Raw genomic sequence first — 21963 nt, 5'->3', positions numbered from 1 at the left:
AGGAGGCTTCCGAGCCTCTTGAAAGGAGGCTTCCGAGCCTCTTGAAGGAGGCTGGAGGCCTCTTGAAGGAGGCTTCCTGAGCCTCTTGAAAGGAGGCTTCTGAGCCTCTTGAAAGGAGGCTCTGAGCCTCTTGAAAGGAGGCCTGAGCCTCTTGAAAGGAGGCTTCTGAGCCTCTTGAAAGGAGGCTTCCAGGCCCCTTGAAAGGAGGCCTGAGGCCTCTTGAAGGAGGCTTCCGAGCCTCTTGGAAGGAGGCTGGGAGCCTCTTGGAGGAGCTTCCTGAGCCTCTGGAAGGAGGCTTCGAGGCCTCTTGGAAGGAGGCTCTGAGTCTCTTGGAAGGAGGCTTCCAGAGCCTCTTGGAAGGAGGCTTCCGAGCCTGTTGGAAGGAGGCTTCAGGCCTCTTGAAAGGAGGCTTCAGGCCACTTGAAAGGAGGCTTCCGAGCCTCTTGAAAGGAAGCCTGAGAGCCTCTTGAAAGGAGGCTTCCGGGCCTCTTGAAAGGAGGCCTGAGCCTCTTGAAAGGAGGCTTCCAGGAGCCTCTTGAAAGGAGGCTCTGAGGCCTCTTGAAAGGAGGCTTCTGAGCCTCTTGAAAGGAGGCTTCTGAGCCTCTTGGAAGGAGGCTTCCAGGTCTCTTGGAAGGAGGCTTGAGGCCTCTTGGAAGGAGGCTTCCAGGCCTGTTGGAAGGAGGCTTCTGAGGCCTCTTGGAAGGAGGCTTCGAGCCTCTTGAAAGGAAGCTTGAGCCTCTTGAAAGGAGGCTTCGAACCTCTTGAAAGGAGGCCTGAGCCTCTTGAAAGGAGGCTTCCAAGCCTCTTGAAGGAGGCTTCCAGGCCTCTTGGAAGGAGGCTCTGAGCCTCTTTAAAGGAGGCTTCTGAGCCTCTTGAAAGGAGGCTTCCAGGCCTCTTGAAGGAGGCTTCCGAGCCTCTTGAAAGGAGGCTTCCAGGCCTCTTGAAAGGAGGCTTCTGAGCCTCTTGAAAGGAGGCTTCCAGGCCTCTTGAAAGGAGGCTTGAGGCCTCTTGAAAGGAGGCTTCCGGGCCTCTTGAAAGGAGGCTTCTGAGCCTCTTGAAAGGAGGCTTCCGAGCCTCTTGAAGGAGGCTTCTGAGCCTCTTGAAAGGAGGCTTCCGGGCCTCTTGAAAGGAGGCTTCCAAGCCTCTTGAAAGGGGAGGCTTCTGAGCATCTTGAAAGGGAGGCTTCCGAGCCTCTTGGAAGGAGGCTTCCTGAGCCTCTTGGAGGAGGCTTCGGGCCTCTTGGAAGGAGGCTTCCGGAGTCTCTTGGAAGGAGGCCTGAGTCTCTTGGAAGGAGGCTGAGCCTCTTGGAAGGAGGCTTTGAAGCCTCTTGGAAGGAGGCTTCCGAGCCTCTTGGAAGGAGGCTTCCGAGCCTCTTGGAAGGAGGCTTCCGAGCCTCTTGGAAGGAGGCTTCCGAGCCTGTTGGAAGGAGGCTTCCGAGCCTCTTGAAAGGAGGCTTCCGAGCCACTTGAAAGGAGGCTTCCGAGCCTCTTGAAAGGAAGCTTCCGAGCCTCTTGAAAGGAGGCTTCCAAACTTCTTGAAAGGAGGCTTCCGAGCCTCTTGAAAGGAGGCTTCCGAGTCTCTTGGAAGGAGGCTTCCGAGCCTCTTGAAAGGAGGCTTCCGAGCCTCTTGAAAGGAGGCTTGAGGCCTCTTGAAGGAGGCCTGAGCCTCTTGAACGGAGCCTTCCGGGCCTCTTGAAAGGAGGCTTCCAGGCCTCTTGAAAGGAGGCTTCCAGGCCTCTTGAAAGGAGGCTTCCAGGCCTCTTGAAGGGAGGCTTCTGAGCCTCTTGAAAGGAGGCTTCTGAGCCTCTTGAAAGGAGGCTTGAGCCCCTTGAAAGGAGGCCTGAGGCCTCTTGAAGGAGGCTTGAGCCTCTTGAAAGGAGGCTTCCGGGCCTCTTGGAAGGAGGCTTCCAGGCCTCTTGGAAGGAGGCTGGAGTCTCTTGGAAGGAGGCTTCCAGGCCTCTTGGAAGGAGGCTTCTGAGCCTGTTGGAAGGAGGCTTCCTGAGGCCTCTTGAAAGGAGGCTTCAGGCCACTTGAAAGGAGGCTTGAGCCTCTTGAAGGAAGCTTCGAGGCCTCTTGAAAGGAGGCTTCCTGAGGCCTCTTGAAGGAGGCTTCCTGAGGCCTCTTGAAAGGAGGCTGAGCCTCTTGAAGGAGGCTTGGAGGCCTCTTGAAAGGAGGCTTCCGAGCCTCTTGAAAGGAGGCCTGAGCCTCTTGAAAGGAGGCTGGAGCCTCTTGGAAGGAGGCTTCCAGGTCTCTTGGAAGGAGGCTTGAGCCTCTTGGAAGGAGGCTTCCGAGCCTGTTGGAAGGAGGCTCTGAGCCTCTTGAAAGGAGGCTTCTGAGCCTCTTGGAGGAGGCCTGAGCCTCTTGGAAGGAGGCCTGAGTCTCTTGGAAGGAGGCTTCCAGAGCCTCTTGGAAGGAGGCTTCTGAGCCTGTTGGAAGGAGGCTCTGAGCCTCTTGAAAGGAGGCTTCCAGGCCACTTGAAAGGAGGCTTCTGAGCCTCTTGAAGGAAGCTTCAGGCCTCTTGATAGTAGGCGTCCGGGCCTCTTGAAAGGAGGCTTCTAAACTTCTTGAAATGAGGCTTCCGAGGCCTCTTGAAAGGAGGCTTCTGAGTCTCTTGGAAGGAGGCTTCTGAGCCTCTTGAAGGAGGCTTCCGAGCCTCTTGAAAGGAGGCTCTGAGCCTCTTGAAGGAGGCCTGAGCCTCTTGAAAGGAGGCTTCCGAGCCTCTTGAAAGGAGGCTTGAGGCCTCTTGAAAGGAGGCTTCCGAGCCTCTTGAAGGAGGCTTCCAGGCCTCTTGAAAGGAGGCTTCTGAGGCCTCTTGAAAGGAGGCTTCTGAGCCTCTTGAAAGGAGGCTTGAGGCCTATTGAAAGGAGGCTTGAGCCTCTTAAAGGAGGCTTGAGGCCTCTTGAAAGGAGGCTTCAGACCTCTTGAAGGAGGCTTCCAGGCCTCTTGAAAGGAGGCTTGAGCCTCTTGAAAGGAGGCTTCTGAGCCTCTTGAAAGGAGGCTTCCTGAGCCTCTTGAAAGGAGGCTTCCAGGCCTCTTGAAAGGAGGCTTCCGGGCCTCTTGAAAGGAGGCTTGAGCCTCTTGAAAGGAGGCTTCCGGGCCTCTTGAAAGAAGGCTTCCGAGCCTCTTGAAGGAGGCTTCCTGAGCCTCTTGAAAGGAGGCTTCTGAGCCTCTTGAAAGGAGGCTTCCAGACCTCTTGAAAGGAGGCTTCTGAGCCTCTTGAAGGGAGGCTTCTGAGGCCTCTTGAAGGAGGCTTGAGGCCTCTTGAAGGAGGCCTGAGGCCTCTTGAAAGGAGGCTTCCGAGCCTCTTGAAAGGAGGCTTGAGGCCTCTTGAAAGGAAGCTTCCGGAGCCTCTTGAAGGAGGCCTCCTGAGGCCTCTTGAAAGGGAGGCCTCTGAGTCTCTTGGAAGGAGGCCTGAGGCCTCTTGAAAGGAGGCCTGAGGCCTCTTGAAAGGAGGCCTCCAGGCCTCTTGAAAGGAGGCTTCCGAGCCTCTTGAAAGGGGGCTTCCAGGCCTCTTGAAAGGAGGCCTGAGGCCTCTTGAAAGGAGGCCTGAGCCTCTTGAAAGGAGGCCTGAGGCCTCTTGAAAGGAGGCCTCAGAGCCTCTTGAAAGGAGGCCTCCAGGCCTCTTGAAAGGGCCTGAGCCTCTTGAAGGAGGCCTCCAGGCCTCTTGAAAGGGGCCTCAGAGCCTCTTGAAAGGAGGCCTGAGCCTCTTTAAAGGAGACCTCCGAGCCTCTTGAAAGGAGGCTTCCGGGCCTCTTGAAGGAGGCTTCTGAGCCTCTTGAAAGGAGGCTTCGAGCCTCTTGAAAGGAGGCTTGCGGGCCTCTTGAAAGGAGGCTTCTGAGCCTCTTGAAAGGAGGCTTCCAGGCCTCTTGAAAGGAGGCTTCTGAGGCCTCTTGAAAGGAGGCTTGAGCCTCTTGAAAGGAGGCTGAGCCTCTTGAAAGGAGGCTTCTGAGGCCTCTTGAAGGAGGCCGAGGCCTATTGAAAGGAGGCTTCGGGCCTCTGGAAAGGGGGCTTCCTGGCCTCTTGAAAGGAGGCTTCCTGGCCTCTTGAAGGAGGGTTCCGAGCCTCTTGAAAGGAGGTTTCCGAGCCTCTTGAAAGGAGGATTCCGAGCCTTTGAAAGGAGGCTTCTGGGCCTCTTGAAAGGAGGCTTCCGGGCCTTTTGAAAGGAGGCTGCGGCCCCTCTTGAAGGGAGGCTTCCGCGCCTCTTGAAAGGGGGCTTCCGGGCCTCTTGAAAGGAGGCTTCCGAGCCTCTTGAAAGGAGGCTTCCGAGCCTCTTGAAAGGAGGCTTCCGAGCCTCTTGAAAGGAAGCTTCCGAGCCACTTGAAAGAAGGCTTCCGAGCCTCTTTAAAGGAAGCGCAAAAATAAGTATTGCAACACCTACTTTGAATATTGCAACACACCACCCCTCCCATGAAGTTCCGGGAGTTCCGGACCATGCAGTAAATTGGTCAATTTCAATCATTCGTCCCAGAAAGCTGTAACTTTTTCTAAATCATTTGTTGTAACACTACCAGATCAAAATCAATGCAAGCATCACTCATTGACCACTGGTGGCCACCTATTAGTCCTCCGAGAGCTCCAGAACATCCGGTAAACTGGTCAATTTTAGTATTTCTTCCCAGAAAGCTGTGACTTTTTCTATAACGGTTTGTTGCAGCAATTGTAGAGTAAAATTAACGCAAGCATCGACCCCTGGTGGCCATCTACCGGTCCTCCGAGGAATCCACATCCAGTGAAGTAAATGATTTCAGTAATTCGTCCAAGAAAGCTGCGAGTTTCTCTTAACCGTTTGTTATAACAATGTTAGAGCGAAGTCAATGCAAAGGTCACCCATTGAGTCCGGAAAGCCAACCTATGGTCTTCGAGTAGTAAGGGAACATCCGTTTTAGCATTGTAAGACAAAGAAACGCAAAAACCACTTATTGGCTTATTCGAGAGCTTTGGAACATACGAGGAAACGAGTAGTTCTCAAAATCCTTCATAGAACGCTGCGACTTTTTTTAAAACCACTTATTGCAGTTAGTAACCAGAGTCGTTATAAGGACAATAAGTTAGAAGAAGCGGTCAATTCATGAAATTCATCATATATTGCAAGTATTACTCATTGACTATGGGCTGTTCAACAGTCATCTGGAAGTATAGGAACATCCCGAGCAGTGGTCGAGTTCTTGAAAATCGTCCTATTACAATTTTACAAACCAATTTACCAGTTGATTAAGTTGCTAAAATTGTGGATGATCCATAACTTCCGGAGGTCCACTTTACGGGCACAACAAATGTCGTTAGTTTTTCAGTACTATGATTTCCATTAGTATGTGTTATGTCAGAGACCCGTAATGCTGGGTAGACACCTTTTCGTGGTGCATTACGGATCTTACAAATCTACCACACTACGCTCAAGTTCTTACTATTCCTGTTAATACTTATGAGTGATGTTCGGAAGAGTAAATGGAACCACTATAATTTGCTTTTAGATGACCCACCTTTTGCACCTTTTGGATGGAGTCAATGGAGTAAATCATAAAATCATGACTCAATCTTAGGCTGGTTTCGAAGCCGCTGATCAATTAGGAAAGAAGCGGATACAAATTTGTTGGCTCTGCTAAACCCTTTGACTAATTAGAGCTCTGGGTAAAGGTGAGATTCCGAAATGCCAAACACAATTAAGTCAGATCTGCCCCACATGTGGAACAACTTGCAGTATTAGCATGTTTTTCGGCCCTCCGAAACAATCCAATCGCTGTTTCGGTGAAGTTTGATATCATATACGATCTTATGTTGACTGGGTAGATTACATTGGTCTTGGGACAGATCGTCTGCTTTCCTTTGAACTGGATGATAACCTGTTGGCTTTGGGTACGTACTACCTTCATACCATATACCTTCTCCTAGAACTTCTTCTTTCTTTTTATAAGCATGGCTATTCTGTTATGCATCCTTCTTAAGCACAATAATCATCTCAAGTTTACCTGATCTAGTTTATGTCTAGATTAGAGAGCTTTCCCCTATTTCCTGACCTTTGGAACGTAAACATAATTTTACCATTCACCTTGAGGATAATCGCTTTCTCTCTTAGTCTTACCCAGATTGCCGCTTTTTCTTGAAAGCGTCGTCCGAATTTTCCGGCCTACCGAATGCAAGATGTCTCAGTGAAGGTTCCAAAAAATGGGATTTGTCTGTGTGCGATAAATGGTGGGGCATCATGTTCTACTGTGCATTGTTCTCAAAGTTCTGTACATTTTTGACCCTTCCTTCGGAAGTGTCTATAATTTCACTTTGTATGCGTTACGCAGGTGTGTTACGTATTAATCTATCAATAAATCTCGTTAATTATTAAATAAAATGTATGGTATTTGAAACAAATTCACTTTGACATTGAAAATATAATTATAACAAATGATATGATATGGAATTATGCCTATTTTTCTGATTTGTTTCAAAGAAACAAATGATTTTTATTGAGGAACATATAGAAGCATGTACAAAAAATCTTCTCAGAAAAGCAAAAACGTAAAATTGAAAGGGATTTCAAAAATTTCTTCAGTAGAAGCTAGATAGCAAATGTGAGCATGTTTTGAGACACTAATAGATCACTTGTATGCATGTATGTGTGCGTATGTGTGCAAATTCTGAAATTTACTACCATAAAAATCTCGCTCATTTTTAAGGTATTGAACAAGTTTAGTTTTACCAAATTAGGCATCCATAAGGTGAAATATATGTTATTATTGAACGCTATTGAGTTTCGCTCAGATCAATGACTGATTAAGTTAGTACTGGATTAATTAATATCGAGGTCTCTGAAAATTACGAGTACAATATATGCAACCAGCGTTACGATAGTTGCTAACCATGTCACAATAGTTATTCAATCCGACGAGCGCCTTATAGATAGGCAGCATGAAGTACAGTACGTTATCATTCGTTAAGTTATCACTCAACCCAAGACACCGCCTTTGGGTAGGCAATTATTTTGTCACTTTCACGGTAAATCGCCGTGGGGAGCTGAGTAGTTTTATCTCGTCTTAAATACTAGTCTGGAAAAAAAATCTTTTTAACTAAGGAAGGGTCAAAATCTCACTGTAGGTGGATTAATCTGGGTTTTTATTCAGAGATGGCATCCTGAACAGAACATGAGCCAAGAGTGTGCCTTTGTGTTCTTATCTTTGAACTCTGAACGCAGTTCAGTGTATACTGGGTTGGTACTCAAGAAAAAACGATTATGGTAACGAAGGTTCCCTATATTTAAAACTATGTTAGGCTATGTTAGGTCAGTGCTCTTGAACAGTGTATTGTGTTCAGAACGTTTTGAATACGAACACGCGTTCTCGTGTTTAGAATGCATATCTGATCTGCAGTACATGAAAGTCGGCTTCACCCCGGTTTAGAGCTGCACATCGCCAACCAACTAGTCCATAGAGGATCCGTAAATCATCTTCCACCTGATCGATTTGCCAGGCTGGCCTTCTTGCACCAGTCGGATCGCTATCGAAAATAATTTCCAACATTCTGGCAACGTGCCGGGTTCAACACAGTCGTCCGATTTTCGCGGTGTAAACCACGGATGGTGTTCCCAACAGCTGATGCAATTCGTGTCGTGGTTCATTCGCCTTCTCCATGTACCGTTGTCCAGTTGCACACCACCATAGACGGTAAGCAGCAATCGTCTTTAGAAACCTCCAAGGGCGCGTTGGTCCTCCACGAGTTTACCGTTTAGTTTAGTTTAAGGTGCAACTCAGAATGCCAAACGTAATCGCTCCCTTAAACCCCGCCCCAGTACCTTTTTGGTTTCATACTGGATTTATAACACTCTTGTAGAGTAAACTATGGTCTTCAAGAGCGTTATAAAACTTAAAATGTTACTTGGGCGCGCTTCTCCTCAAGCGCATTAATAAAGTTCCAATCTGTCTTGCTCGTTATTCGTCCATTTGCCATGTTTTGTACAAAAGAGGGATCGCAGCAAGCCATGCGCGGAATGTCGCCGTAACTCCGTGCAGAATCACCGCCTGCGTCACAAAAAATAACATTGTGCACTAGAGTCATTTTGCAAGCAAGATTCTACCATATTAACAAATTAAAAGATAATGCAAATATAATAAATCAGATAATGGTGGAAATTCTTATACAAATTAATAAAAAAAAACTTTGAATCAAAACTGAAGTTCAATGAAGACCACACACTTGCCATGTAAAGTAAATGTTTAAGCAGAAATAGAAACAAACATGGAATTATCGGGAATTCGCACAGTCTGAACACTCAACATCTAGCATTAGACGACGGACGGGGTCATTTTCACAATACCCAGAGAATTCTCCGCGTTACGAGAAGTTTTCCCTTTACTGAGGCGAGAATCGAACCCAGACTACACGGCGCGCAAATGCGCATAGACGACTAACACCGGTAACCGTTTTGACCGAGAAGCTCACAAAACAATTGTGCAAAATTTATGCATCTTTTTATCGTCTATCATTATCATTTGAGGGCAAATTCTGCATACTTTGTTGAGTACCCATCCTCAATAAGTCATTCATGTAAGAATATGTTGTTTTTAAGCCAAGCCAATAAAACATGTATTTCAGCATTACCAATAACTTTATTTTTCATAGTGTCACGTAGGAAAACATGGATTTTATTGCATGAAATTTCTATTTTATAGAATTTACTCGCTTTTTTGTTACTAATTTAATCAAATATTATTATGTTCGTTTTTCATCCATACCTCTTTTGAAATGTTTCTAATAGCAACTTTTTTCCTTGCAGCAATGGTACGACAGCTTTATCGACGCCTTGAAAACTATGTTCGACTTTTCATTGTTTTTCGAGTACAAATTCGGTATGATGTCAATTTCTACCCTTCTTTTGTTCATTTGGTAAGAATATTGTCCTAGATTTTACTCATCAGCTTACTTGACAATTAAACGGTTCTTCAATCCTGCATACAGGTATATCATTCCGTACTTCTACATCCCGGAGTATTTGCTGGAGTACAACTTCACCGAAGAGGATGGTGCAAACCTGATCTCGATCATCGGCATTACTAATACAATCGGAATGGTCGTGCTGGGCTGGGTAGGAGATCAACCTTGGTGCGATGTGACTAAAACTTATGCGTTCTGCTTGTTTCGTGAGTATCCTGTGAATTCGTAGATAATAAGTTAATCTTTAATCCGTCTTTATTTCGACAGTATGTGGTGCGTCGATCGCCGCGGTGCCGCTGGTGGTATCCAACTATGTGCTCATGGTCATTTTGTGCGTTACGTTCGGGATCACCTTCGCCAGCACGTTCTCCTTTACGCCCTTCATCATGGTGCGGTTGGTCAGCCTGGACGACTTTACCGTCGCGTACGGGTTGTGTCTGCTGGTGCAAGGCATTGGCAGTCTGGTTGGGCCTCCGCTGGCCGGGCTGCTCTACGACATGACCGAACAGTGGGCCATGTCGTTTTACGCTGCCGGATTTTTCATCTTTCTGTCCGGCATATTTGCGTGGGCCGTTGGATCAGTTGAAGCGGTTGCGAGCGAAGAAAAAGAGTGCGAGGAATTCAGTTCGACAATTACCGAGTAGAACACGTGTCTGGGTTGGAGAAATAGTTTCTGAAGAGTACGTTCGTTGTATGTAGCACAACAGATACAATCACAAATGTACAAGCAATTGCTAACTTCTGGATCGTTGAACGTCTTAATATAATCTCAATTGGAATAACTCTACAGATCGAAGGGTTTCAACAATTACTGATTTCGACTAGACGAACGACCCCCAATATGTTTATATTTTAAAGTACTGAAAACGGTTTATCATAATTTATAGAAATCATTGAATCCCGTTATTTTATCATTATTGTCCACAGTATAATGTTATTTTGAATTAATTTATCGTTAAATATCAATTCAAAGTAGCTCAAAAGCATACCAACTTGTGAAGGGTAAGATGTGGTAAGATTGTGAAAATCAGTTATCAGTTCTGTTCTGCCAACACATGGTTGTGCTATTATGTTACAACTATTCATTATGATGATTCTTATAATACGTTGTTTCGTTATTCGTTACATAGTCTGAACTTAACATTTATGTTTATCTTTTAGCCGATGCTTCGGTGTTTTCATGGATGTTTTTTATTCATTTATTCCATTATTCAAATGGACAATAATATTTTATAAAGTTAGTACTTATGAAATAAATACAAATAATATAATAAATGAAGAATCTATCACATAAGTTCACGAAAGTATAGCAAACTACATCTTACCATGAAGCTATTTTTTTATAAAAAATAATTGTTTCAGCCAACGTTTAGGTTGGTGTTAAGTTTTACGCAAGGTTTAAGTTCAATAATTTACATTTCTAGAATTCAAATCAAACTTTCATTTCACACTTTGAAACAGCATATTAAATACATTTCGTAACAACAGATAGCGTTTGCAAAACGATAATGGAAATTCTCGAGTACTTTAATAAACAATCATTGCAGCACATCAGTGACATGTGTTCAAGCATGGGTTAAATTGCCATCAAGAGCCGAAGTAAGGGACTAGAAAACATCTTCGCATCTGACACATTTTCTAAACCGATTTTCTTACGTGAATCAAGATTTTTATTTTATTTATCATGAAATGTTTAAGTTTAATGATACGCAGTGTATGAGTGGAATGGATCAGAAGATTTTTTTTGTAGGTACTTCTGTATAATCTGGAAATGTTTCAAACCTTTTACATTTTTTTACCCACATTTTCTCGGCGTTGTATAAAAGCACCAGTCACATCTAAACACCATTCAAATATAAAAAGTCTGCTATTTTACATAACAAGTGCACAATACCTACCACAACCAACAGAATTTTTCAAAAGTAATCAAGGAACAACAATCACAACCAAGCACTATAATGACGTTTCTACGAAATTTGAAGTGTCCATGTGCCATGTGCTACACGATTCATTTACATATTTCTCACAGTGTTCTACCTCGAAATGTGACCAGTTGAGTTTTTACCAAAACAAAAGAAGAAATAACAAGTTGTGAATTAAAGTTAAAAATTGATCGGTTAGAGTGACCGAATTTAAACAAAATATATGCCTTACACACTTCGACATTAGTTAAGAAACTTATATTCTGAAAATGTACTTCATTGTTCGATAGATTTAAGCGGAAAGCGGATCTCTCAGTTTTTCTTTGCTAACAAAATTTTCTGCTGAAAAATTTCTTAAACTACAGCGGTAATTGAAATAAACGAATTTAGATTTAAGTTAGACTCTACACCAATTATATAAGAGAAAAGTAGCCATGTAGATCATGTACTTAGCGAATATGTAATCAAGGAATTATCTTAGATCCTAATAAAGTACCAAAATATTACTAAATAAGTAGAAAATATACTGAGCCTACCAAATAAACGATCAATTAGCAAAATATAGAAAATACTGCACACTACAGAATTTGTATATTCTGACATCGAACATTGTGAGTAGCGTATTTTTAATTTGCAGTAAACTATTGATTCTAAATATATTATTCGAATTCGTTGAATCGACGATCGTAAAATTCTATTAAAATTTGTCAAGAATTTAACAAAAGAAATTTCTATCTTTTAAAACTTTTGAAAAATGTTAGTTTTTTACTCTGATTGTTTGAAATGTCGCAATTGCATAAAATTGTTTTATTATCAAGTAAAGTAGAAACAATATTCGATTTTTTCAGCTATTCATAGAATTGGACAATGTAAATATTGAGTCTGCCTTAAACTTATTTACACCAGTGTATTTACGCAACCAAACTCAACTTTAGTTTGCTTAAATTTGTGTTACACAATTTGTTTCGCACAATACCCATCATTGAATTTAGAGACACATAGTTAAGGCATGTAGTGTCTAATATAGACCCATATTCTTGTTTTAACGCTCGAAAGCGCGTGGTTTAGGTTCGAAGTTTGATTCGCTTGCACCAGCAAAATCTAATGGGCAAATGATTCGAATGAATCGGATTCGTTCAACGGTTTCTACCGTTCGTAAGTAAGAATAGAGGCGATAATCTGCCTCTTACTGTAGTAACTTTAACAATGCGCAAATTATGTTGCTGACTGCTAACATACTATTTGATGAGAAGTCAATTGATTATTCATAAACGTATGTGTTTAAGAATTTCGCAATAGCATAATCCAGTCCTGTTGGAAAGCAATTTATACCCATTTCATCCATGCAAATAAAGACGAATGTATCATGAAAATATAAAAGTTTACAGTGAATAAGAAAGAAACGACTACCTATCATCCTTTCCCACTGGACTCGATCCAGGGCCAATCGCTTCCAGTCGCCCTGAACATTGAGCGCCCTCAGGCCCTCTTCAACTGCAAAAAGCCATCGTGTGCGCTGCCTTCCACGAAGCCTGCGGCCTCTTCCGGGTTCTCTACTAAATATTATCTTCGCTTGACATTCTTCCGGCATACGAACAATCCCAATACCGTAGTCTGCCGTGTTGAATAAGCTTAATAATATCCAGCCCTTTATACACCTGGTACAATTCGTGATTCATGCGACGCCGCCAGATACCGTTCTCCTGTTTACCGCCGAGTATTGTCCGCAGCACCTTACGCTCAAACACTCCGAAAGCTCTCCGATCAGCCTCCTTTAACATCCATGTCTCATGGCCGTATAAAGCCACCGGAAGAATCATAGTAGTATACAGCGCGAGTTTTGTTTTCGTTTGCAGACTACGGGACTTAAGCTGGTTACGAAGTCCGTAATAAGCCCTATTTGCAGCTGCAATACGCCTTTTCACCTCGCGGGTAACATCATTATTGCACGTCACTAATGTTCCAACATACAAATTCTTACACCACTTCAAATTTTTCACCATCAAGCACCATTTCGCTACCAACACCACTAATGAACCCACGTTGATTGCCAGCGACCATGTACTTCGTTTTGCTGGTATTGATCGTGAGTCCAATCCTCGCTGTCTCCCTCTTAAAAGGCACAAAAGCCTCTTCCACGGCACGGCGATCAATTCCGATAATATCGATATCGTCCGCAAATCCCAGGAGCATATGCGATTTTGTGATAATGGTACCGCTTGTTTGCACACCAGCTCTCCTAATCGCTCCCTCGAGCGCAATATTGAACAGTAGATTCGAGAGTGCATCACCCTGCTTCAATCCATCTAAGGTAACAAAAGACGTCGATATTTCATCCGCAACTCTTACACTTGATTTCTATCCGTCCAACGTTATACGAATCAGCCATATCAGTTTCACCGGAAAACCATGTTCAAGCATAACTTGCCATATAATTCATTCCGTTTCATTGAATCGTACGCCGCCTTGAAATTAATAAACAGATTATGTGTCTGCAAGTTGTACTCCCGGAATTTATCAAGGATTTGTTTCAGGGTAAACATCTGATCCGTCGTTGATCGGCCTTCACGGTAACCTGCTTGGCGGACGATATACTCTTCAAGCGGTCTCAATCTGTTGAACAGAATACGGACATAATTTTGTACGCCGAATTAAGGAGGGTTATTCCTCGGTAATTGGCGCACTCCAGTCTGTGCCCTTTCTTAAAGAGAGGACAAATGAGGCCGTCCAACCAGCTAGCAGGCATTCCATCGTCTTCCCATATTTTCGACATAATATGGTGCAGAACTTCATAAAGCTGCTCACTGTCGTGTTTGAGAAGTTCAACCGGAAGCTGGTCCTACACCGCAGCCTCATTGTTTTTCAGCTTTTTTAACCTCATCTAGTGTGGGCGACTCCACAGCTTGTTCATCGTCCCTAATATCTATTCTGTTCACCGATGCACCGTCACTTCCACTATTCAATAATTTCTCGAAGTGTTGCTTCTACCTGGGAGCTACTTCGGTTTTATCTGTCAGCAAATTCCTTTTTTGGCCGTTGTACATGACGGGAGATGGCGCTGCCTTTCTCCGCACGCCATTGACAGACTCATAGAACCTCCGCATATCGTTCTGCTCCATTTTTTCCTGCTAATCACTTGTTCTTCATATTCTTTCTTCTCTCTGCGGTGGGTTCGTTTTTCGGCTGCTCTTGCTTCCTTGTACCGATCTCTATTCGATCGGGTACCCGACATCCGGCTTCTGGCAACGTTCTTCTCGTCTGTCAATCTCTGACACTCCACATCGAACCAACCCGTCCTGGGTCGCCTCAGTTCAGTGCCTACCACTTCTGTTGCTGTTGTGCTCACCACTCCATGGATCGACTCCCATAGATCGTTGATATTTTCGCTAACATTGATTGCACTTATCCGTTCGTCGATCTTCTGGCGGTGGATAAGTCGCTGGATATTGTAACGCATCGTTCGATACAGTTGACAACCGTAATCGAATTTTACTGACAACGAGGTAGTGTGATCAGAGTCAATGTTCGGACCTCTGAATGTCCGCACATCGATAACATCCGAGAAATGGCGCCCATCCACCAGAGCATAGTCTATCTGGTAGCAAGTTTCACCATTTGGTTGTCTCCAGGTGTGCTTTCGGATATTCTTTCGTGCAAAGTAGGTGCTACTGATGGCCATCCCTCTTTTTTTTTAACGAAGGTAATGGAAATCTGTAAACAGACACCTGGGGAGGCGAACCCAGGTAGTGTGGGGATGGGATCACTCCCGACCCACTAAAACCAACTCCTTCCTCTCCAGTCATTCCCCCGGCCAGCAATTAAGCAATACTTCGGGGGATGACTATTGGGCATTGCGCCCCCTCCAATGACGTACACAAGTGCACGTATGCGCCTCAACTCTTCGATACTCCCCATGCAACACATTTGCACAAGACCATACTGGCATACATGTGCCCCAACACTCACCTGCCTATGCCGCTTGATTGGCTGCAACGAGAAGATCAGGTACCCTGCAGGGGGTACCCCCATACCGCCATCTCACCACATAGGCAGTCCTCATTCAGTATGGTGCTCACCCCGTCCTGCAACAGAATGGCACCACTTGTCTACCAAGCCGGAGGCGACCCTAGGTTGGTGGCTCCTATGCCGCTCCTACCTCAGCTACGAGGCAGACCCTTTCATGTCTCCTATTTCTGAGGTACCGCAGAGGCATCAACCCCCCGACACTCCTGCCAGTCATAGCGAGACTTTCGTGTCCCCTACTTCTGAGGTGCCGCAGAGTATCTGCCCCCCGACACTCCTGCCAGGCCTAGCGAGACTTCACTCATTCCGTCCCTGACAGCCGGATCACACTACTGCCTAAGCAGCCACTCTGACCATACGTACCATGCGAGTCTGACTTGTGTGCTCGCTCATACATTCAGTCCCAATCGCTTGCACCACTTGTGCACCACTCTCTTTGATATTCAGTCACTCACTCAGTGGGGGTTGTGATACCCCCATCTGCCATTTTTATCCACTCTGTGCACCTCCTGTGCATCGTTTGGGCGTGGAACACCCGGCACGTCAGGCGTGCCTAACACTCACCTACCCAGGCTTTGATACTGCCAATAGGTCACCAGCACCTATTGACATTTCGAAGCCCAGGTAGTCCTCAGCCAGTGTGGTGGTCTCCCCATCCTACAACGGGGTGGCACCACCTACCTTATATGTCTCCGATTTCTGAGGTGCTGCAGAAGCATCAACCCCCCGACACTCCTGCCAGACGCAGCGAGACTTTCGTGTCCCCTACCTCTGAGGTGCCGCAGAGGTATCCGCCCCCGGACACTCCTGCCAGGCCTCACCAGACTTCAGTCATTCTAACACTACCGACCATGCGTACCATGCGAGACTTACTTGTGTGCTCACCCATACACTCGGTCCCTCACTCTGTGGGGGTATTACGAGTAATACCCCCAACTCCCGTTCGCTTGCACCACATGTGCACCACTTGAGGGTGTGTGAGTACCACCCACTGCCACCCGCTTGCCGCCGAAGCAGCCCTCACTCTGTGGAACCTCCACAGGCTCCGTTAACGACCTGGCTAATTGTTTCAGCCCCCAGGTCATTCATCCCATCGGCACGGGTCGCCTGACACCTTGGGATTCGGGGTTAGGGGCTTGTATGCTTTAAGCGGCACACGGTCGCTTGATAGGGTTTGCTTGCGGATATGTGGTTTTTGGGAGGGAATTAACAGAGCCCCCTGTTAACCCCACCACCTCCTAGGCATAACCCCCTGACTCGCAGACAGCTGGGGAGGGGTCGTCGAGCCCTTGGACATGGTTCCTGCTGTCCCCATGGCCATCCCTCTGGCAGCAGCAAAATTTTCTAGCCGTAGACCGTTGGCATTGGTAGCGGAGTGAAGGCTCTCCCTACCAATTATGGGACAGAAAAAGTCCTCTCTACCGACCTGAGCGTTAGAGTCTCATATAACAATTTTCGCGTCATGCTTTGGGCACTCTCCATAGGCTTTATCAAGATATTCATAAAACGTTCATTTATCGGTGCGCAAACGCCGCCGCTGTGATAGATATTATATTTGAATGCAGTGTTGGTCGTAGCGCTCGGCTCGGAATTCACGTTCTCCGGATCTAGGCCATCGGACTTCTTCAATAGCGGCCACGTTCACTCCAACCTTCTGCAGTTCGCGGACCAGAAGGCTCACCCGTCCAGGTTCATTGAGGGTCCGGCAATTCCGGTACCGAGTTTCCAATCATAGTCCTTATTTCGTTGCCGGGTCGGTTGCCAAAAATAACGTTCTCTTTTTCTTCTACCTCCATTTTTCGTGGTATTTGAGAGGCTTCAGTAAGCTACTTTACCGGGGTCGCGTTACCTACATCGCGCTGGTGGGGCTGCCACCTTAGGTATAGCTGACGCGATACACCATTTCGTTAATCAGCCGCTGGGTACCAGGCAGTCGCTGTTTGTGCGGCACCTCCTGGTGAACAGAAGCTGGAGGCGTACTTTCTCAATCTAGCTGATGTTAGAAGGACAACAGTGTCCAGGCTGCACCACCAGCTAATTACACAACCCTTAGCTGGCGGTCTTTTATCAAGAAAATTATTTTGAGCTTTTTAGTGGAATGTTTTCACTTGTCATAAGACGAGTTTGTACAATCCCATTGAATTCCACCACTTAATTGTATCTTGATAGATACGTATTTCGACCTCAACAGTAAGGCCGTCTTCAGTGTCTCGTACTTGACTCGACTTAGAGTCTGAACAATCAACAATCTGAAATTGAACCGTTTTGAAATTAAAAAAAAAATGAAATTTTAGAAATCCTGGTTATCTTATCCGAAAAAAATAACAATTATTAATATTATCCAGGCTCTTTAGAAAAAAATATTCCAGCGATTCCTAGTATGTATTACATTTGCTTTCATATAGGTATGTATTTTATACTTTTGCCAATTATTTGAAATATGCTTACGCTGGAGGCCTGTAGAGGCACTAAATTGATCATACATACGACATCAAACATTGTCTTATGGACACTTCCAAATACCTAGGTAAGCAAATTGTTTTAATGTTGTTGCAATTTTTTAAAATTACTCAAAGGATTTTTTTTGGTTTCAGATCGGCAGATGAATCCTCTCTCCCATGGAACGCAGCAGGAAGCTGAAAATTAAAATGGTAGCGTGTGATATTACTGAAATTTCTGTTGAAAATAAATCAATCATAAAACCAATAAACATTCAAATATGTATTCAATTTCAATAAAATACTTCAAAAAGAAAAGCCATTGAATTAATAAATGCATAAGTTTGAATTAAACATAATTATCTTGTTGAATCAATAATATTATTGTAATCGATCGAAACATTCAAAAAAGCTTGTTGAAGCTCAAGCTTTCAAAGTATCTATGAAAACAACAATTTTGGATTGTTGAAATAACAATAAATCTTGTTACCGTCAAAACAAAATATATATCATGTGAAATACCTCGTACCGTCAGGTCGCCATTCACCGTGCACGGAAGAAAAAAAGTACCCAAAATTGAGTACTTTTAAACTTACTTTTGAGTTATTTTTTCTCTTCGCTTTCATCCACTCTTTCTTTTGTTGTCAAAAACAAAGGAGCCAAACAATCCAACGACGCCAGTTCAATACGGGAAGCCAATTTTGAGTTTTATTACCTGAGGTCGAAATTGAGTGAATTAAACTTAAATTTGGGTCAATAAATTTTCCGTTGGGTACTTTTTTAACATGGGAGTAAAGGCAAACTACTTCGACCCTACTTACTCAATTTTGGCTTCCCGTACGGATGTTCGAGGTTGGGTGAATTAAACTCACTATTGGGTAGTTTATTTCTTCCGTGTGGGTGCACCATTCACCGTGGGGTTCAAAGTAATTTTCATTATGTTTACAAAATATTGAAAAATACTTTATTTCCTCATCAGTACCATTAAAGAAGTTCGAAAGAATCCTCTCCGAGTAATTACTGTGAAATATAAAATATAACTGTTCCAACAACTGTTTTGACGTTAGAGTTTGTTAACATCCTGCGGCTGTCTGGTTCTACCTTTGTTTTCAGCCATCAAGTATAATCTAAGCTCGCTCAATATCAGTGGAAAAAGTGAATGTTTTATTGTTCTTTACCTCTTAATGTCCATCCAATTGAAGTGTCAGATTTGTATTTTGATTTTAAATTAAGCCGAAAATGTTGGTAACACTACATTCTCCACCAAATAAAAATGCACGGCGAATTGATCCCCCAGAAAATAACTGTGTCCATTTACCGGCCATCGAAATCGTGAGTACTAGGTATGAATGATACCGCCATAATTTTGTACAGGTTGAGCAGAAGCAATGGTTTTCCGGGGATGACGTGTTGGTCATAAGGGTTCATTCACAAATTACATAACGCTAAAATAGACTATTTTCAACCCCCACCCACCCCCTCGTAACGTGTTTTGTATGGAAGGGTTCTAAAATTTGTATCGGCCGTAACGCTCGGACAGACTCCCTCCCACCCCCTAAAGCGTTATGTAATTTGTGAATGAGCCCTAAGAGTTATGTAACGCTAATGAACATTGATTTCTGCATCTGCAATATAATAGTTTTGATTGATTATGTCCTTTCTGTGTTACACTAAAACACAGAAACTTCACATGTTTATGCTTAACTAAATGAAAAACACGAATAACATTTTAAAATCAATGTTTTAATTCATATTTTAATAGATTTAAAGGAAAAATTCTTATGCACGGTGAATGGGTACCTACCCACACGGTGAATGACGCCCTAACACGGCGAAAGGATACCCATATATATCACTGAAAAATTATCTACATTCATCTATCTTGCCAAAAAGCGATAGTTTCTGATTTCCATTCGAATGAAAACAATTATTTAAGGTTCGTGAAGGTGTTCAAGAGTATAATTTTCAATTGAAATTATTTGGAGAGCTCTAAGATTTGCTAAATTGCCTAAAATGCACGGTGAATGGCGACTTGACGGTAAATGCTCGTAACCTGAATAGGCTTCAGTCAAACCTCCACGAGTCTTCTATGGCTTGATGTCCACTCATTAAAGCAAATTGTTCCATATCAAAAAATATTTTCTAGGTTACTATGATGTCCCTTCAAACAGCTTCCCAAGGATTTTATATTCATCATCTCGATATTTCCCTGAGTCGATGTCCTTTCAATATCGACTCATGGAGGTTTGACTGTACAGCATTTCTCTTTAGATCCCTTGCTTCAACTCTATTATCGACATCAGTATTTTACTATATACGATCACTCCAAAACCAACATTTGATATAAGGCTTTTTGTTTAAAAAACATCCTGCTAGAATTTTATGATCGCAAAAATTATTATTTTACGAATAAATCTTAAACCAGCATGACTACCTAGCAACAGAAGTTACATATAATATTTGCGAAATACTTACCTCTATATGAAAAATGTATCAATTTTCCTTTCACAAATCGCGTTGGTGAAACGGGGGTAGTGTCCCCCGTTTCATCATCTTGCCCACGATAGTCATGCGTAAACAAGTTTTCTTCCGATGATTCGAGTTATTGCGGAAGTATACAGCATTAACCAAATCAGCTGTTTCCATGCGACATACCACCCGACCCTTGTGTGACGTTGCGTTGTATCACCACCCCGCGCAACAAGACAAAGCCGTCCGGTGTTACACAGCGCAAGCCCGACGACACCGCGACAGCGACGCGAGCCGGCCCTAAACCGTTCATGTTTTGCAAGTTTTTCTTATTTGTTTTCTATATCTTTCTGCAAGATGTTGGGCGCAACTTGTTAATCCGGTTTTTTTTTAAATTGAACTTATTGATTCCTGGTCGATTCTATGCGCACCGAGCCGGCTGTATATAGAAGTTATGTTTAATTAGAGGTCGTTCGTTCGCGCAAGAGAGGATAAGGAGTGCCACTCGATTGAGTTACATTTCATATAGTGTTGAACTATGATTACCAAGCAAAAGTGACCAAGATTTATTTCATGATCTTCATGATTAAGTGGTATAACAATCACACATAGTCACAAAGGCCATTAAAATTGCTCCCATATTATTACTATTCGCAAAAGAGACAGTTTTCTAGGCCTAATGGGTTAAGCTGGCAGGTTTATCCCCGTCTGAGCAACCGAACCTTTCGATCTACGGCAACTTATCATCTCTCAAGTTTGAATGGTAATCACGATACTAGATAACTTTTAACGCACTCAATGAGGCCATTTGCTCCGATGCAATATTAGAATATTTTAACAATAAACGCCGAACGAGGGTCATTGCAGACGCTTCACCCGTGGGATTGGGAGCCGTTTCAGTTCAGTTCGAGGATGAAAACGACGATAAACCGTACGCCAGCAAAAGTTACCTACCTCCAAACCGAAAAGGAAGCCTTAGTGATTATTTTGAGCGTCAAGAAATTTCAGATATACCTTATCGGAAAGAGTTTGAGCTGGAGACGGATCATCGACCACTTACGGCAAATTTGAAATCCTCTTTACAACCGAAAAATTTCTGATGGAATACCTGGAAGAAACAAGAGTTCTTGAAGGAAATTCCGGAGGAGATTCTGAAAGAATTTTTAGAAGAAAAATTAAAGAAATTTGCGAAAGAATTCCTTAATGAATTTCTGAAGGTATTGCTGGATTCATTTGCGGAGAAATTTCTTGAGGAATTTTTTAATGAATTAGTGGATTTCCGATGGATTATGGAAATTTACGATAGAATTCCTGTAGGAATTTTTGAAGCTATGCCTGAAATATTTTCTAGATGACAAATCGAATTAATTCCTAGGAGTATTTTTTACGAAGAAATGACCGGAGAATTTTCCGAACGAATTTCTGGATAAATTCATGAAATATCACCTTGCATGAATATTCTAAGAATGGTGTAGAGAAACTTCCGAAGCAACTCATGATTAAATCCCGATATTTTTGGTTTTTCTTTTGTATTATGCAACGCATGAAGTCTAAAAAGCCCCAAGTAACAATCAGTTACCACAAATAGACATCATTGTCGAACTAGCGTTTAATTAAAGTATTCGTAGCTGAACAATATGTAGTATGGAATAACAAATTGGGCAAACATTGTTGACATTTGTAACCAGCTTCTGTTCTGCTTTCAGCTATGTATCTGAATAATACTTTTATAAGCGCTATTGACTTATATCTTTTTAAATCGAAATGTATATTGAACAACTAGCTAAATACAAATAACTTAAACTTGCAAAGTTTATGCTGTTCATCGAGATGCATATGTTTAAATAATTTCTTTTTGAAGCATCGATCAAACGTTTGAAAACTCTATTACAATCTACGCACGAGCATGAGTTTATTAAGAAGTCTAATAATTGACGTTATCAGTAAACATCATTGCTTCTGTATCCGATTTCAATTTTGTTTATTTATATAATTTTGAAACGTTGAATAAACGTTTGATAATTCGCTTATTGCAATAACAACAATGGCTTTACTTAAACGTTGTACGAACGTTTATTCCACTCTACAAATAAATTTATTTTTAGCGGACTTATTCTTTTTAAAACATTTTGCACTTTGCCATTCACTAGAGAATAAATTATTATTTTTATACTTACTTCAGGAATGATAGAAGAA

At 43.3% G+C, this 21963-nt stretch overlaps 1 protein-coding gene across 3 annotated transcripts in view; it reads left to right on the top strand.

The window, feature by feature from the left end:
- The window catches only part of LOC134209028 (monocarboxylate transporter 9), a 145089-nt gene extending 133223 nt beyond the window's left edge, over nt 1–11866 (top strand). For all 3 annotated transcript variants that reach the window (XM_062685012.1, XM_062685009.1, XM_062685010.1), the window contains 3 exons: nt 8758–8867; nt 8940–9121; nt 9183–11866. In XM_062685012.1, coding sequence (XP_062540996.1) covers nt 8758–8867; nt 8940–9121; nt 9183–9559 — 669 coding nt within the window. In that variant the 3' untranslated portion in view covers nt 9560–11866. The remainder of the gene's footprint in view (nt 1–8757; nt 8868–8939; nt 9122–9182) is intronic.
- The last annotated feature ends 10097 nt before the right edge of the window (nt 11867–21963 follow it).

The sequence above is a fragment of the Armigeres subalbatus genome, chromosome 2 (assembly GCF_024139115.2).
Source record: "Armigeres subalbatus isolate Guangzhou_Male chromosome 2, GZ_Asu_2, whole genome shotgun sequence".
NCBI classification, from domain to species: Eukaryota; Metazoa; Arthropoda; class Insecta; order Diptera; family Culicidae; genus Armigeres; species Armigeres subalbatus.
The sequence above is the reverse complement of the archived record's forward strand: the minus strand, read 5'-3'. Positions and strand labels throughout refer to the sequence as shown.